The sequence below is a fragment of the Pyxicephalus adspersus genome, chromosome 1 (assembly GCF_032062135.1).
Source record: "Pyxicephalus adspersus chromosome 1, UCB_Pads_2.0, whole genome shotgun sequence".
Classification (NCBI taxonomy): domain Eukaryota; kingdom Metazoa; phylum Chordata; class Amphibia; order Anura; family Pyxicephalidae; genus Pyxicephalus; species Pyxicephalus adspersus.
In genome coordinates, this window is record NC_092858.1 from 129,476,248 (window position 1) to 129,493,286 (window position 17,039).

The window sequence follows — 17,039 nt, forward strand, 5'->3', positions numbered from 1 at the left end:
AAGAAGTCCTTTGGTTGTAACTCTTTAATGACCAAGACAAACTCTGCAGTTGTTTCTTTTTGCATATCAAAGCACAGCTTGCTCCAGAAGTTAATGAATGTCTAAGCTCCATAAAGTTTTTTCTTTGTTTGTGATGTACTCACAGTGATGATTTTTTACAGTAATTTACACCATGCTGCTTAATAATATGTTGAGACAAACATCTGTCCTAATTGCATGTATTAAAATAATGTATCTGTTCCGACTGATGACAGCCATAGTTATCACTATGGTGATAACTATGGTTGCCCAATAACATTGCAGGTTTCAGTTCTTAGGCTGTTTGTATTCTAATAAATGGAACGGAATGTTACCTCCGTTTTTATTTATAATATTTCTGGCCTCTGATAGTTCACTTAGCAGAAAGATTAGCTTTACATACGAGCACATCAGATTTTAGCAAGTGAAGCTATGTCATCTCTCTAAGTTTAATTATATTTTAACAATATTGTGCAACCTTTTATAATGAAAGCAAAGGAGCAGATTTATGATATAACGGGCCTGATTTATTAAAGCTCTCCAAGACTAGCGAGGATACACTTTCATCAGTGAAGTTGGGTGACATAGTAAGCTTGGAATGGATCAGGTCCGGGATTGAAAACTTTTGCGAACAAATAGCAAATTTCTTTTAGGAAATGCATTCCAGGTTTGCTGGATCACCCAGCTTTACAGAAAGTGTATCCTCTCCAGTCTTGGAAAGCTTTAATAAATCAGGCCCAGTGAGCAGTTGATATGTAGACTTTAATAAAAAATTAACTTCTTTTCATAGCGGTTATGTTTTTTTTAAGATAAGGGTATTAGTTAAGGTTCACTAACAATGTAATGCAAATACCAGACACAATATGCAGCTTGTTAGTGTAACTGTGGGATGTTATCCTATTATTCTCAGGCTGTTGACAGGGTAGCCGTGCTTTATCCTCCAGTGGCTCGTAGGATTAACTGTGAAGTGCAGCTATTGAATCAATCAGCTCATTCTCCTTTATTCACAATGCATTTCAGTAATATACACAGTGACAGCAGTTGCCTGTTAATGATTGCAATACAAAACAGCCTGCTTTACCTATTAAGACAGTAAAGGGTAGTAAAACATTTATTGTGCACCTGCCATATGACATCTGAGACTTTATTCCATAACTTTTGTAACCCGTGTTACCCGACTTACATACACATTCAACTTAAGAACAAACCTACAGTCCCTAACTCTTATGTATCCCGGGGACTACCTGTACATAGGTGATTTCCTTCTCTACAATACATAGGATCTTAGATGTTTTTATCGGTGTGATTTTCCAGATTTTGTATATGTTTAGAAACATTCCATGCTTAATACAAAATTTGCTTTTCTTCTCCCAAGTCAGGCGCTGTACTAAGCTAAATGCCCCGGAGAATGGGTACATTAAATGTTCTGGAGCTGGTGATAACTATGGTGCAACCTGTGAGTATTTTTGTGTCGGTGGTTATGAACTTCAAGGAAGTCCAGCTCGTGTGTGCCAGTTTAACTCGGAATGGACAGGGTCAGAGCCAACATGTTCCTGTAAGTAGATCATTTTTTTTTTACAACTTAGAGTTATGCAGTGGCCAGCAACACTATGATCACTATATATTGCTGTTTACTTATTTGGATAGGACCAATATAATTTAGGGTCCTTTTATCAATTAACTGTTCTTATTAGTCCCTGCCCCAGGGGAACCCCCAAGCTATTATCTATATTTCAGTTATTTAGATAAATGACTCAGAACGTTATGAGTTATCAAGAACTGATAAACTATTCTACTACATGTACTGAACTTTTGTATCTTCTATTTGTTGATTAGGTGACTTCTATGTAAGTATGTGTTATATATAATAGTAATTTTTGATACAATTACTATCATTTATCATGGAATATATCAGTTATGTTTTTTTTAAATAATGGCAAATTCTGAGATAAAAAGCCATATAAAAATTCCCATGTTTGCATATGGATTCTTTTACAATGCAGTGTTATAAAATAAAAGAGACCCATTGTAGGAGAGTGGTATTATTAATATATTATATAAAACATTGCACAATAATTTCTTAGTGCTGTAAGAATTATAATTATTTATCAGCACTCTTGTTAGATGTTTCTGCAGTTTACAAACGTTTGTCCAAAAGATTATTTAGGCTCATTCATGGCTGTCACTCTCATTGCTTGCTAGGTCAATACATTCACATGTCATTACATTTAAACTGATCCCCAGAGCAGAGCTTTCAACAATTAGCTTATTTCAATCATTTCAGTCATGACCCAAAATGTGTACATGAAATCCCAAAGCATTAAAAAAATAATCTAAAGATTTTCAAAAGACAACATAATGTTGCTAAAAAGATATTTGCTTCTTCAGAGGAAGCTGTATTGGTAATAAAACCTATATGGTAATCACATCATGTTCCTATTTAGGTGAATCTTGGGTGAATCTATATTAAATATTTGATAAGATCACAGTGTTACAAAGCAGGTGAAATGCTAAAGAAAATCAATTCACTGTTTATTTCTGTAATTTAACAACAAATATTGAGCAATTGATACCATCTGCTAATATTTGTCAAGCTGTATTGACATTCCATACAGTTGTAACTGTCCTAACACACATGACAATATTAAATGAACCATTGACAGACCTAATAGTTTCTGATGAATCATTGCATGATAAATGCATTGCTTAGACAGGTTGGACAGGCTTGCATTGGAAATGGCTGTTGCCCAATAACATTGCAGGTTTCAGTTCTTAGGCTGTTTGTATTCTAATAAATGGAACGGAATGTTACCTCCGTTTTTATTTATAATATTTCTGGCCTCTGATAGTTCACTTAGCAGAAAGATTAGCTTTACATACGAGCACATCAGATTTTAGCAAGTGAAGCTATGTCATCTCTCTAAGTTTAATTATATTTTAACAATATTGTGCAACCTTTTATAATGAAAGCAAAGGAGCAGATTTATGATATAACGGGCCTGATTTATTAAAGCTCTCCAAGACTAGAGAGGATACACTTTCATCAGTGAAGTTGGGTGACATAGTAAGCTTGGAATGGATCAGGTCCGGGATTGAAAACTTTTGCGAACAAATAGCAAATTTCTTTTAGGAAATGCATTCCAGGTTTGCTGGATCACCCAGCTTTACAGAAAGTGTATCCTCTCCAGTCTTGGAAAGCTTTAATAAATCAGGCCCAGTGAGCAGTTGATATGTAGACTTTAATAAAAAATTAACTTCTTTTCATAGCGGTTATGTTTTTTTTAAGATAAGGGTATTAGTTAAGGTTCACTAACAATGTAATGCAAATACCAGACACAATATGCAGCTTGTTAGTGTAACTGTAGGATGTTATCCTATTATTCTCAGGCTGTTGACAGGGTAGCCGTGCTTTATCCTCCAGTGGCTCATAGGATTAACTGTGAAGTGCAGCTATTGAATCAATCAGGCTCATTCTCCTTTATTCACAATGCATTTCAGTAATATACACAGTGACAGCAGTTGCCTGTTAATGATTGCAATACAAATCAGCTTGCTTTACCTATTAAGACAGTAAAGGGTAGTAAAACATGATTTATTGTACACCTGCCATATGACATCTGAGCCTTTATTCCATAACTTTTGTAACCCGTGTATTTTTTTTTTTTCAAATGACCCACGGACAGATGTTCTCACTATTTCTTACTCTTTCTAAAAACTCAAAAATATTTCAAGGCTACCAAATTGACCGTAGCCAGAACCTGGATACTCATACCTTTAGTCCTGATGTGGTAACAGTTGTGATACACTTAAAAAAAAATTCTAATTGACATACACACCCAGGTCTTGCAGCCATGGTTAGATTTTAATGATCTCTGTAACTCAAGCAACAAACTCCTTACTGTCCAACACTGCAACAATCACTAGTCGGCTGTCAGCTGTATTGGGGAAGAACACGCTCTTTCCAACACTATTCCCTCTTACGTGCAATTAGATAATTCTTTTAATCCCCTTTTTTGTTTTCTTTTCTTCTTTACTTTTTCTTTCTCATATGTCACAGCTATGACTCCTGCCACACTCTTTTCTTTTTAGCCCTCTCCCTACTTCTAACCAAATACTCCAATCACCACTCAAACACACACATACACCTTAGTGCTTACAGATCCATAATGTGAGACTACCATCAAGTCAGATACTCAACCTGGAACTTTCACCATGACTACCATTCTCATTCTTTTCTTTCATACTTCCTATACCGCCTATACATACTATTTCTATATCAAAGTTCCGACGGCCAATCAAATTATTTTTTTTAACAATCACAGCTAAATGTGCCTGTTTATATCTGGTACAGAAACCCCTAGAACAAGCCAAATCTTCAAAAACAGCATCCACCAGTCATGAATATTCATCCTGGGTGATTAATTCTTCCTTTAAAATCCATGAGCTAGAGGACAACTACAAAGGTTTTATACTACCCAAAGGCATACGATCATTTCCCAGTTCTATCACATTCCATTTACCCCGCTTTTATTATTATGCCCTCTCATTAGAAAATGACTGTAATGATTTTCTTGTCTATGTCTAACGCAGTTATGAAAATTAATGTTGGGCTGAGAAATGCGGTTGAATTTTTGGATCAGTTTTATGAAAAACGAAGATTAGTTGTTTTGTCAACACCAACTGCAGCAGATATTTACTACAGAATACAAGTTGGAACTCTTCAGGTATGAACAGATAAATAAAATTATTTTTATGTTAGATTACAGCTGGAGAGTTTAATCCATTATTATATTTCACCTAAAGTCACTGATAGGAAACTATAACAGACATTGCAGTATAGAGATAACATACCATCGGAGCTTTACCCTTGTTGTAGGTGTACCAGGGGGTATTTTAGGATTTATGTTATAAGATGTTATATGTGGGTAACTTCATACATGAGCAGCTGATAGAAAAAGGTTAAAGCAGAACCCCAGCTTTTTACACAAACTCCCATCCCAAGTCCTTAGCCCTCAAACAGAATGAAATGCCATCAAACCTTGGTTAGGAAGCATACATTGAATTCTAGCTCATATTAACTGATAGTTTTTACGCAAGTATTCTAGCAGAAAAATTCTTAGCATGTGAAAATGTAGATCTGTGTTCATCCAGAGGTTGCTAGGAGTTCCTTGAGCAATATGTGCTTCTCAGTGACACCAGTGATCTTTTTGGCTATCTGAGTGGCAATTTTCCCCCTGGCCAGCAATCTAAGAGAAATTCTTCCTACTGACTGCCACACTAATGTACCAGGACCTGTGGATAGTTATTTGAATAGGGGTTTCCTAAAGACCTTAAAGTTTTTTCAAGGGTTCACTCATGAACACTGATGTAGACTAAACATTGTTGCCTATCTATATGTCTTTAATATTTATATGTCTGTAGTATTCCATGTCCCTAACAATAATATGGCCAAGCAATGGTTTTCTGCATGTGTGTATTATATGTATATGGCAAGGCGCTACACATGCATGTGTTGTATTTTTGATAAATAAATTAAACTTGATGTAAATTAACTGTATGCTTTATGATGTGTTTTACTTTTGTTTATAGCAAGCCCAGTGCGGCTTGGATCTGCGGCATGTGACTGTCATTGAATTATTTGGTGTGTACCCAACATACATTGGAAGAATAGGACGCATGCTACTTCCCCCAGCACTGGCACTACAACTCAGGTATTGTAATATTACAATTTGTTTCTGTACATGAAGAGTTGATTTATAGGTCAGCCAAGGTAGTGTACAGCCACGCCAATCCATCCGTACCATGCCAGTGACCAAAGAGTCTCTAAAAATTAGAAATAATGGCTTTGAAATAACCAAGCTCAGCTATGTTAAATAATAATACTCTAAAACTATATGTATTTGGACAAATTATAGTATCTATTCTAACATTTTTTGGTGTTTATTATTTTGATAAATAAGAGTTCTGGACACTTTTTTTTAAAGTTAAAGTGAGCTTTAGAAGGATGTTCCTAAAAATTGGCAGACAGAGGTAAACAAACTAGTCACCAGTATAGCATATGCGCCCCTGCAACTGATCTTTGCCCATGTTTATTTTACCATGCTTTTTTCTGAGTCTCTGAGTAGAGGTGTCCATGTTGGTAGAGACAAGGTATTTGCTTGCAATTGCATTACTGTTTCCAAAATTCAAGTTAAAAAGTGATTTAAGGTACTGCTTAGGTAGATGTGATTTTATCCTTTGGTACAATAACCTTCAGTGGGAGATTTCTGTTTCAAAAACTGATAAAATTTTTGTCATGTGGGAGAAATTGGAAAGAGAAGAAAGAAAAATGCTTATTCATACCTATATACCAGGTATTTCTCTTTGCTCCTGATGCCCAGAAAAGGAGTGAAGAGGAGGTAGGTATGTTTTGCTAGGGATGTCAGCAAACCTGTTACCTTGCCCTATGTAAGAACAGGATAGCTTTAACACTGAACCTTGAGTCCTACACCCTTTAAACATTTACATTATTATTAGCTCCATCAGCCTTCCCCCTGACACAAAACCAACCTCTATCCTAAGATTGGTTTATGTCTACCAATCCATTCTCAATTTTTACTTTATTTCTAGTGCAATGTAGTTCCTAAATTCTTTTCAACATAAACTGAATTTGACTTTTTTTTTATTTTGTTCTTCCCATATAACTTTTTGTATCCTTTACTTAAGAGTTTATATTTTCCAGTAGCAATATGCATGGAGAAAATCCCAAAATATATATTCCTAAATAATGCAAGCAGCTGCTAGCCAAATAATCTCTCATGCTGGTAGTAAATTATTTATGATGTGTAAATTATTGACATTTTAATATTCAAATCAAGTTAAATAAAATTGCTTAGTTACAAAAATATAGATGCATTTCTGATCTACATTACTGAGAACCTTGTTATAATAGCACATCTATCTACAGTTCATACTATATTCATTTCATTTTTTTAGGTAACAGATGGGAAATGGCAGAGAGGCAGATGCAGAACACATGTGCATAGACATTTACTCCAAAATAATTTTAGCAGTAGTGGCTATTGCGGGAAATTACAATTAGATACAGAAGAGGAGAACATTTTTTAGATTGCATTTTAAAAAACACTTAATTAAGCTAGCCTGAGTATATCATATACTATAACATAACATATATCTAACTAAGCTTTCAGATATTATTATTAGATAATATTATTATTATTATTATTATTATTATTATTAATAATACAATTATTATTATTAAAATCACAAATCTTTTAGTGGTGGATAGAGGATGAAAAAGGTTAGAACCTTTTTTTAGAACCTTCAAAGTGTTATTGTTGTATGTGACCTACTATTAGCTTTGGTGACCATTGCCTCTGGTATAGATATTGATACAAATTCCAAAATGACCTGTAAACCAAATAGAAGCAGGGGAAACTGATGTATCCAAAACAAAAATTTAAGGAAAATCTATCCAGTGAGACACAAACCACAAAAATATAAAAATCCTTACGAGGGTCTTCACCATACCCCACCTGGTCCAAAACTTAGAAAAAGATTTTGCCTTAAATAAACTTTAAGGAAGCTTACTGTTGGCATCTTTTAAATATATTTGGTTGGGCCTGATACTGATTAATATTATGGTAGAATTTTAAAATTCAGCACAAAGACTTTCATGCCACCTCTTTTTTGTAGATTGCTTCTACGCATCCCAGAAAACCGATATCAGATGGTCGTTTTGGATAAACATGGAGTAGACAAAGAACGATACATCATGCCTATCAACAATTCTGATCTCTTCACGCTGATTGATGCCTTCCCCATTCGAAAAGATGAGATGCAATTTCAAGCTGAAGTTGGCCACACATGTAACTGACATTTGCTGAACATGATAAGTGAAGATATGGTGCCGAACATGACATATACCTGATGTACAGATTTTCATAAAATACATTTTTTCAATGTGTTTGTGCCTTATATCACAAAGCTGTGGTCAGAGCTGAATTAATCAGTCCTCAGGGCATAGAGAAAACCGAAAGTTAATTATCGGGACATTTTTTTTGCTCTCAGAAATGTTTTATTCACTGTCGTATTCTTTATAGGTCTTAAAAATGCTTTCATTTCAGCTGCCATCTGCACAAATGAAACATAGGTTATTATTGGTAACTTATTTAGTAAGAAAGACTAGAATAAAACATTGACTTTTTTTGTACATACAGTATCTGCTGATATAAGATGTACATGGATCCTATGCCAGTCTTGCAGCCTTACCTATATAACAGATAAGTCATGCCACCTTATACTTTATGTACAGTTTCCACATTAAAAATAGGCAAGTTTTGTAACATTTTAATTACTTGTACAATTTGGGAAATTCTTAGGATACATTTTTATATAATAATGATAATAAAAGCTTTTATTAATAAAATATTTTGTTGTATATTGTATAGTGAAAGAGAATTATTGTATATGCTTCATTACTGAATAGAATATTAAGTTTTGTATACCTCGTCCATATATTTTTTGTATAAAACTTATAGGTGAAAGTGTTTAATTTCCTAAATACATCATACATTTTTACATATATCTATGTTAATACAGTATATGGCATATATCAGTGGTGCGTCAATTATCAAAGTTTTAGGGGAATGTATCCTTATTGCAATATGGAAACTGGCACTGCAACCCGTTACAAACCCAACAGCAAATGAAGTACAACTTCTCACTTCCTTTAACCTTTGAGCAGAAGAGAAAAGAGGATAAGAATGATTTCCAGACAACTATTTTTAGCAATTGGATACTTAATAATGCCACCTATAGAGGGCTGGGGGGGGGGGTCAACCCACTAGCCTTTTTATGGAAGGGACAAATTACTGGGGGCTAAAAAACTATACTGCGCAAAGTGTGCCAAAGTGCTGCATTGATTGGTGGGCATGGTAAAAAAGGGGTGTTTCTAAAGGACATGGTTTATGATGCCTACTGTTTGTCATTGACCAGAGGTCCCACCAGCCCAACATGCCTTATAAGTACAAACCTTTTTTCCTCCACCCAGTCCTTCTCAAAATGATAGCCTATATCTCTGGGCCTCTTTGTATTTCCTGTAGGAGAGTGCTGGTTAACTGATCATATTATTACCAAATAAATCTGTTGCAAGCTTTTGGTTGAAAGTTCTTGACATTTCATTTTTTCTGGCTTCCAGACGTTTTCTCAATCCTGTTATTACTTAGTCAATATTTAACATTTGAACACAATAAAAACAACAGTATTATGTTACCATTATTCAGTAAGGCTGGGTCTACATGAACGGTTTTTAAAACACATATAAACGTTCCTACCACGTTTATATGTGTTTTTATGCACTTTTACAAGCGTTTTAAAGCTTAACTTTAAAACGCTAAAAAACTTTTATAAACACTCCCTCTTGTGCTGTTAAAACAGCTCAGAACCATGGAGACAGGAATGCCAAATGACCTCTAAAGGTATTCTTTTGTTTTTGGGACCAAGATGCAAGCAGCAGATCTTTTTCGTCACACTGCCTCCACCTGCCTGCTTTTTTTATAGTTAATGAAAAAAAGTTAATTCATAGTTTCAATAGCCCATGTTAACAATGCACAGTCATCCAATCATCTCCATAATCCAAAAGTGCTTTTTCCTCAGATTAGGCTTCTTCATCTTCTTTCATTATTCTGTGGGACAGTTTTGGTTTTCACATGCTTTTACAGGTGCTTTCAGTTGTGGACAGGGGCAACGAGGGTATTCAATGGCTTTACAACCCATTCCACAGCATTAAGTTGTTAATCAATGTGTACTACAATAGATCTGATATCCTTCACAGACCACTTTTATTAAGTACTAATCACTGCATACTAGGAATAAACACCTACAAACTCCGAACCAATCATATCACCAACACAATGTGACTCTTACGCTTACATTCTTATGCTTGACCATTTTTTGTTGGCAGAATGGTGGTGTCTGTCCCTGCCCCTTCTGCCCCTGAAGCTAGAAAAAAGGGTATGACTGCACTGAATATAACTGTTTCTAAAAGTTACTATAGAAAGTTATGATAGCAAAAGAAAGAAGGTTTGAGAACTTGAACAAAGTAAACTTTTGACATTCTAGTAATTGGTTAGAAGGAAGTAAATCGATTGATGTGGTTCCAGGCTTTCACAAGGTGGCTTTGGGAAACCAACTCTAGTTCTTGGAAGGGTGGGGACTTGGTCAGTATTGTGCCAGCTTGGCCAGATTTAAATGATAATCGATGACAATGTTATTAATAGGAAATAGGTTGTGTTTTTTTTCCAAAAAGGTAAAAATCTTAGTAAAACTACTTTGGGATTGATTCACAATAAAAGCTTAAGCTTTTTACTTGGAATAGTGAATTATCATTTGGCAAGAGATAAATCACTCAGCTCAGTGAAGTAATGCTTACTTCAGCCATCCAACTATAAAAAAAGTATTTTTTTTTTACATCTCATGAATGTGATTGGGTATATATTACAACGTGGATTTTCTCCACATTACCTAAAAAAATCTTGAGTGGTAATTCACTTTGCTAAACAGTGAACAGCTTAAGCTCCTTTTGTAAATTACCCCATTATTAAATCCAGTGTTTATAAATGTATTAGAAGCACTTAGTGTTCTATAAAATAGACTCATTCTGTGCTAATGAAGCCTGGATATCCAGAATGTGTAAATTTCTAGAATATGAACCCTATTGTAAACAGTAATACTTACAAAAATGTACATGGTACATCGGGTAAGGGTGCCCCCCACTTCCTCCCTCCATGAATCTCTTAGTGATTATGCTACATTACTTCCAAGTCTAAGTGCAGGAAAAATAGAGCTGTCCGAAACCTATTAAGGAAGCTACCTTTGGGTTTGACACTTAGAAAACCAATTCACCAAATTAAAACAGCAGATAGCTTTCTCTCTAGGCAGCCTTGAAAGTACTAAAGTAACAAGGGATACCAATTTACAAAAATCTCCACTGTTGACAGAGATAATAGTGCAGGAGAAAATGGGTCCAGGGTGTTCCTCCCACCATGCTGAACTCTACATAGTATGGATACAAGACCTGTCACTCTGAGCAAGAGGAATTATTACAGGAAACTGCTGCACAGAGATAAACTGCAGGAGTTAGGTAATGACATTTTGCAACTGGATACTATTTCTGCTCTGAACATATCTGAGCAATGTAGTACAAAGTATAAGGATATTTACATCAGTGTTCTCCCCAGGCCCTTTTAGATGGGCACACCACCCAGCACTTTTCAGTAACCACCTGGCTGTTTTGAATTGTTTACTGAAAAGTTAGGTCATAATATATTTATCACCACCAGCGTACAACTTCTCCCCACCCAGCTTAAAAAAATTGCTAGGGAGAATACTGTATATAACAGTGTAATATTTTGTCTATCTTATGTAGTAAATATACACACTGTAAAGATGTCAGGAAAGCTTTTACTTATTCCGCACATTTTCTGTGCTGTACATAAAGTAAAATCAAACGGACAAAAAATTCCACTTTTTAAGGTTCTAATGAATCTAACATTCAACAACAATCTCTGGAGAATATTCCTTATGCAAGTGTTTTAAGTGGCAGTAAGTGGTTCTCCAACAGGGAATGGTGCTGAATGTCAGACTCACTGCCTTATAAATAGACCCCTTGGATTCATTACAGAAAATCATTTCTTTTTATTTATGAAAAAACAATTTTAATTAAAATTGTATTTAACGCGCCCATACCTGAAAGACAAGCTTGTTAAAGAACAAGCAATCACAATTCTAGGCCTGAGAGTTCTATAGCTATATCGACATTACATGTAAATTAAAATAAAGGAAGCTCCGATTTAAAAATGTAAAATTCTATACCTATGTTATAATAGGTTATTAGGACACATGAAGACACATATGTACTAAACAATTTATTTACATCCCTTTTAAATAAAAGTAAAATCATATGAAATATTGTTTTTTGTAACTAAAGACTATAGATATAACTTACAATAAAAAGGTATACTAAGAATAATAATAGTATATTAATAGGAATTTAGATCTAATAGGAAGTTACATCTGTAGCTTGAACCTTCAGCAAACAAGTCAACAACGAGAGCTTCATTAGGTGCAAATGTGACTTTATCCAGCTGAAAGCCAATAGAGACTTGAACAGTCTGGAAATTTACAACACTTGGCTGAAATCCACTACATAAATGTTTTAACAATGTGTAATATCTCAAGATCTATTAGGACATTTAGGGGTCTATTTATAAATCTGACATTCACTGAAACATTCCCTGGTGGAAAATCAATCACTGACACTGAAACACCTTATACCTAGAAGATTCTCTAGCAGGGAATGTTTCAGTGAATGACAGATTCACTGCCTTAGAAACAGACTCATAGATACATATATGTAAATGTTATTAATAGATTATTTATGTCTTTAAATTGAATGACTTTCCACAATTGCTTTAGAAATGGTATAGAATAATCTGTACAGTCCAATTATCAGGCACATCTTAATTGTAAAATAATTTATTTGTCTTCCTGAAATTCCTCAATGCTTGTTATACATTGCAGAATTATTACCATCTCTACTAGTTCATATGCAAAGACAAGAACATTAGATTTAAAATGACAATATAGCATACATCATAACGTGTTTTTACATTTATTCAGATGCAGCCATAAATGGGGTAAAAATGAATAAGAAAATGGAATAGACTTTAGGAATCTAAAATGTACATTGTGCTATTGTATTTAATCATTCAGTAAGTATGAAAATACTCTAACAATGCATTTATGGGGTAACACGTTATTTGTGAACTCTCCTACTTTAATGGCATGCCATTCCATGTACTTAAATATTCACATTAATGGTGTTAAAGATTATGCCATGTTGAAATGTAATGTATTCTCACAGGATAACATAACAAAATAAAATGCACTTAGATGTCATTTTAATTTAATTTTAATACTTGTTAGGTGCATCCACACCCAATAAACAATTACTTCTCCAGCAGGTTTCTCAAACCCTCAGCAACAAGAACTCGAGCTAGATGGACTATAACACAATACCATTTTGTGGGATAAAAGTGCTTAGGGAATTAGTATTCAATCCCAGATTATTAAACATGAAAAGAAGGGCTTGACTAAGCCCCCATCTCCTGACTCTATAGCAACCTAGTGTTTCTATAGTAATAATTACAAATCTGGTGACGACATGATAAATTTATTATCAAATTATCTATTTGTAGAACTGCTGTGTTGTAATACATATTTTGCAGCCAGGATGTAACTTCAGAAATATAGATATGTATATCCAAAAGGCAAGAAAAATTTGGACAGATGTGCGCCACAACAGTGTCATCCTCTTTATCTTCTTGTAGGGTGAAGCATGACTTACATCACGTGTACTTCATGCTTTAATTATCCTAGCTTTCAGCATTAGAAATTCTATGTATTTCAATACATATGGACCTGACATTGAATATTTACTGTATCAAAATTGTGCTATGTGTATTTTAGAATAAAGATTTGAAAGGTCAGAGAGGAGATCAGGAAAGGAAATGGCTCTCTTTCTTTTCTTCAACAGTTACATGGAGGACCATATCATTTTGTGCAAGTCCCCATGGTAGTAGGTGGAATATTGTGGTATATGAAAAAACTGTTAAAATGTATATGTTCACTGTTACATTACATTTATTGGCATTGTAACCTCCACATACATTGGGAATGCAAGCTACCTAAGAAGACTGCAGTGACATCTTTACAATATACATTGCTTGGCCAAAAAAACTCTCCAAGTATTTTGGGACAGAGGTATGATCTGGGCTTGCTTAGTTTGCTTGGCTCTAGGTTCAGCTATGTTATGGGCCTGATTTAATAAACCTCTACAAGACTGGAGAAGATAGATTGTCATGAAGGAACCTGGGTGATCCAGCAAACCTGGAATTGACTATCTGGGCTTAAAAACATCTGTGAACTAATAGCAAATATTTTTTATAGAAATCCATTCCAGGTTTCCTAGAGCACCCAGATTCCCCATGATAATCCATCTTCCTCTGTCATAGAGAGCTTTAATAAGTAAGGCCCAACATGTCCAAATATGATGTCAGCTGGCTATCTGAATGTACTGAACAACCAGTTCTTTATATCAATGGATTTTTTACTCCCTGATGGCACAGCCCATGTCAAAGAGTGGTTCAGAGTACATGAGAACTGGCCACCACAGAATACAAACCTTAACCCCACTGAGAATATTTGCAATGTACTGAAGAAGACTTTAAGGGCCTACTCCCCTATAATCAGTACAGGATCTTGTGAAAAATAAATACAAATCTGGATGGAAATAAATGTTGTGACATTGCATAATTTTATTGAAACTATACCACAGCAAATGCATACCGTAGTCAAAGCTAAAGGAGGGCCAATGAAATATTACAGTGTGTGACTTTTTTTGGCCAAGCAGTGTATTTTCTTTGGCTTTATTTATTTTAACACAAATTCACAGTTAAAATAACAGGAAAGAAATGTCAGTGGAATTGTTGTGCAATAAGTCAATGAATTGGGATAGATATGTAATAAGGCCCTGTGATGTCTATCGGAAATGTTCCCAGTAACAAGGGCTTTAGGTACCAAGTATGTGTGGTATTAAAATATTTGGTCCTATTGTGCTTTCTTTTCTATACACAAATCAGTCTAAAAATAATTGATACTTTTTTGAGGCATAAATAATACATTAATAACTGAGGTCACTGACTTTGTAAGATTACTTTGCAAGTGTTAATTATTAGGAGAATCTCTATATGATTTTATGTAAATCCCCGTCTGTACAAATGTAATTGGTATGTAATTAAACTAAACATTATCAGACCTATATACAGATGTGCAGTATCAACCCTTTAATTACAGTACTAAAAGCTATGGCTGGAGTGCAGTCAGTTCAAAATAAGCAACACTGAAATGCCAAGCACTGGAATCCAGGTGAAACAGTCAACCATTGGTATCAGAACGTCTTGACAGGTTTAGGACTTCTGAGATGCCTTCTTGTGTCTTGCCTTAGTAGATCTTAGCATTAGTGTTCCCTCAACTGATGTTCCAGGATTGTCCATCATTTTCTGCCACAAATACTGCTCTTCACCTTGTGCATCCATCCAACCAACTTCATTCCCATAACTTGTACCTGTAAGAACAAATTCAAGACAAATTATAAGTTTTGTGCAAATCTTTTAATTCTAAAACATCTACCGTATTTTTCGGACCATAAGACGCACTTTTTTTCCTCCTAAAGTGGGGGGAAAAAGTGCGTCTTATGGTCCGAATGCAGAGGTACAGGGGCATATTTTTTTACTTCGTCTTATGGTCCGAAAAATACGGTACATTAACAGTATAAAATATTTTCTCTATTTTGGAATCCGACTTAAAATGACAAAATAAGGTCATTAAAAGTTGGTACATATATTCAACAAATAGATTGCTGCAAGATATGCAGTTTACGCATGTTTGTTTGATTTCAAATGTCTTGACATTTCTTTCATTTATCCACACAAATTAATTTTATGAATAAAGATTGTTTGGAATTTTGCAATAGAGAAAACAGGTTAAAGAAAAAAGGTTTAGTGCTTTAAACTCTATGACTACACATATGGCACTAAATACACACACACTTGTATATATTTATTTATGTATGTATATATATATTTTTTTTTTATTGGCTAGAGAAGGAATCAATAGGGTTTAACAAAGATATATTACGCTTTCCCTTTCCATCAGTGAAGGAAGGATCTACACTGACAGGGAAGGAAAGCAGACACAGTTTCCAATGGGTAATGACATCCAGATTGGGTATTGTAGTGATTGCAGGGTCAGGAACCAATTATTAAAGTTAAACTAAATTTCCACTTTGCAAAGTACAGGATCAGGCAGGTTGTGCCAACGAACTGGTAAAGATGCTGAACTGTGCATATGCGCATGTTGAAAGTGAATAACATCCCAGTATAGCCAATCAGAATGGCCAAAGATCGTCTTTAGGAGTAAGAAAAGAAGGAAGATGGCAGCTCCCTGCAATTGAATTGGGATAGATGATTCAAATGGATTTAGTTCCACTTTATGTCTCCTCATTACTGCCCTTATAAATTACCTGTCTAATGACAACTTAGGCTTCGTAGACACATGCAATAATTGTCGTTAGAAAACAAACGATTAACGACTGATCAATGATTATTCACAATTATTTTGAACAATTGTATTGTGCACAATTCTGTACATGCTTAAACGATACGATTGTTCAAATATAATCCACCAATAATGTACACACACTGGATACGGTCGTTTGAACGATGCAGGAAGTGACATGTACAGCAAAAAGTTTATCACAGAACAATCCACGATCACTGAACGACCGTACACACAATAGATAGCGAACGACTGTCGTCCAATCAGATCCACCTGGGATGGTCGTTCCCTTCGAGCGACATTCCTCGTTCATCGGTGTCGTTGTGCACTTTTTTTGTCATCAATTATCAGATGATCAGTCATTAGTCGCTCGTTTCCAACAATAATTATTGCATGTGTGTTCATAGCCTTAAACTTAGGTGTCAGGTGCACCTATGCCTGTAAACTCCAAGTGGAACAAAGCAAAAAACTGCAAGTAGGAAACTAATGACATATTGCTTTGCCTCTCACTCAGCCAGTTTTAGGTCTGCTATACAGTGAACTGCAAGAAGCTGAAGCTAAGCCAAATGAATTTAGCTATTTGCCCAGAATTCAGTTTTAACTAGCTTTATTTTTTTACCTTAACAAAAGCTTACTCATATTTGTTTAGTTCATTTAAACTTTAGGCAACAAAGTGGAAATCAGTACAGCTTATCAAACTAAAAATGAATGCATTACCATAACTAAACCCTGATAACCAGCCCCTGTAATCTTCCAATACAAACAATAATAGACCAAACAGAAAGATAATTTAGAAAGCAATATAGGACATGCCATATGCATTATCAAAAGAAACATCTTGC

General features: G+C 34.9%; 2 protein-coding genes across 3 annotated transcripts in view; one reads left to right on the forward strand and one right to left on the reverse strand.

Moving 5' to 3' along the window:
- The window catches only part of SRPX (sushi repeat containing protein X-linked), a 42,548-nt gene extending 34,490 nt beyond the window's left edge, over positions 1 to 8,058 (forward strand). For both annotated transcript variants that reach the window (XM_072427336.1, XM_072427344.1), the window contains 4 exons: positions 1,394 to 1,573; positions 4,609 to 4,742; positions 5,608 to 5,729; positions 7,714 to 8,058. In XM_072427336.1, coding sequence (XP_072283437.1) covers positions 1,394 to 1,573; positions 4,609 to 4,742; positions 5,608 to 5,729; positions 7,714 to 7,894 — 617 coding nt within the window. In that variant the 3' untranslated portion in view covers positions 7,895 to 8,058. The remainder of the gene's footprint in view (positions 1 to 1,393; positions 1,574 to 4,608; positions 4,743 to 5,607; positions 5,730 to 7,713) is intronic.
- Positions 8,059 to 12,539: 4,481 nt separating this feature from the next.
- SYTL5 (synaptotagmin like 5) overlaps positions 12,540 to 17,039 on the reverse strand; it is a 63,402-nt gene continuing 58,902 nt past the window's right edge. The window contains exon 20 of the mRNA XM_072414579.1: positions 12,540 to 15,205. Within this exon, the coding sequence (XP_072270680.1) occupies positions 15,048 to 15,205 (158 nt within the window). The 3' untranslated portion in view covers positions 12,540 to 15,047. The remainder of the gene's footprint in view (positions 15,206 to 17,039) is intronic.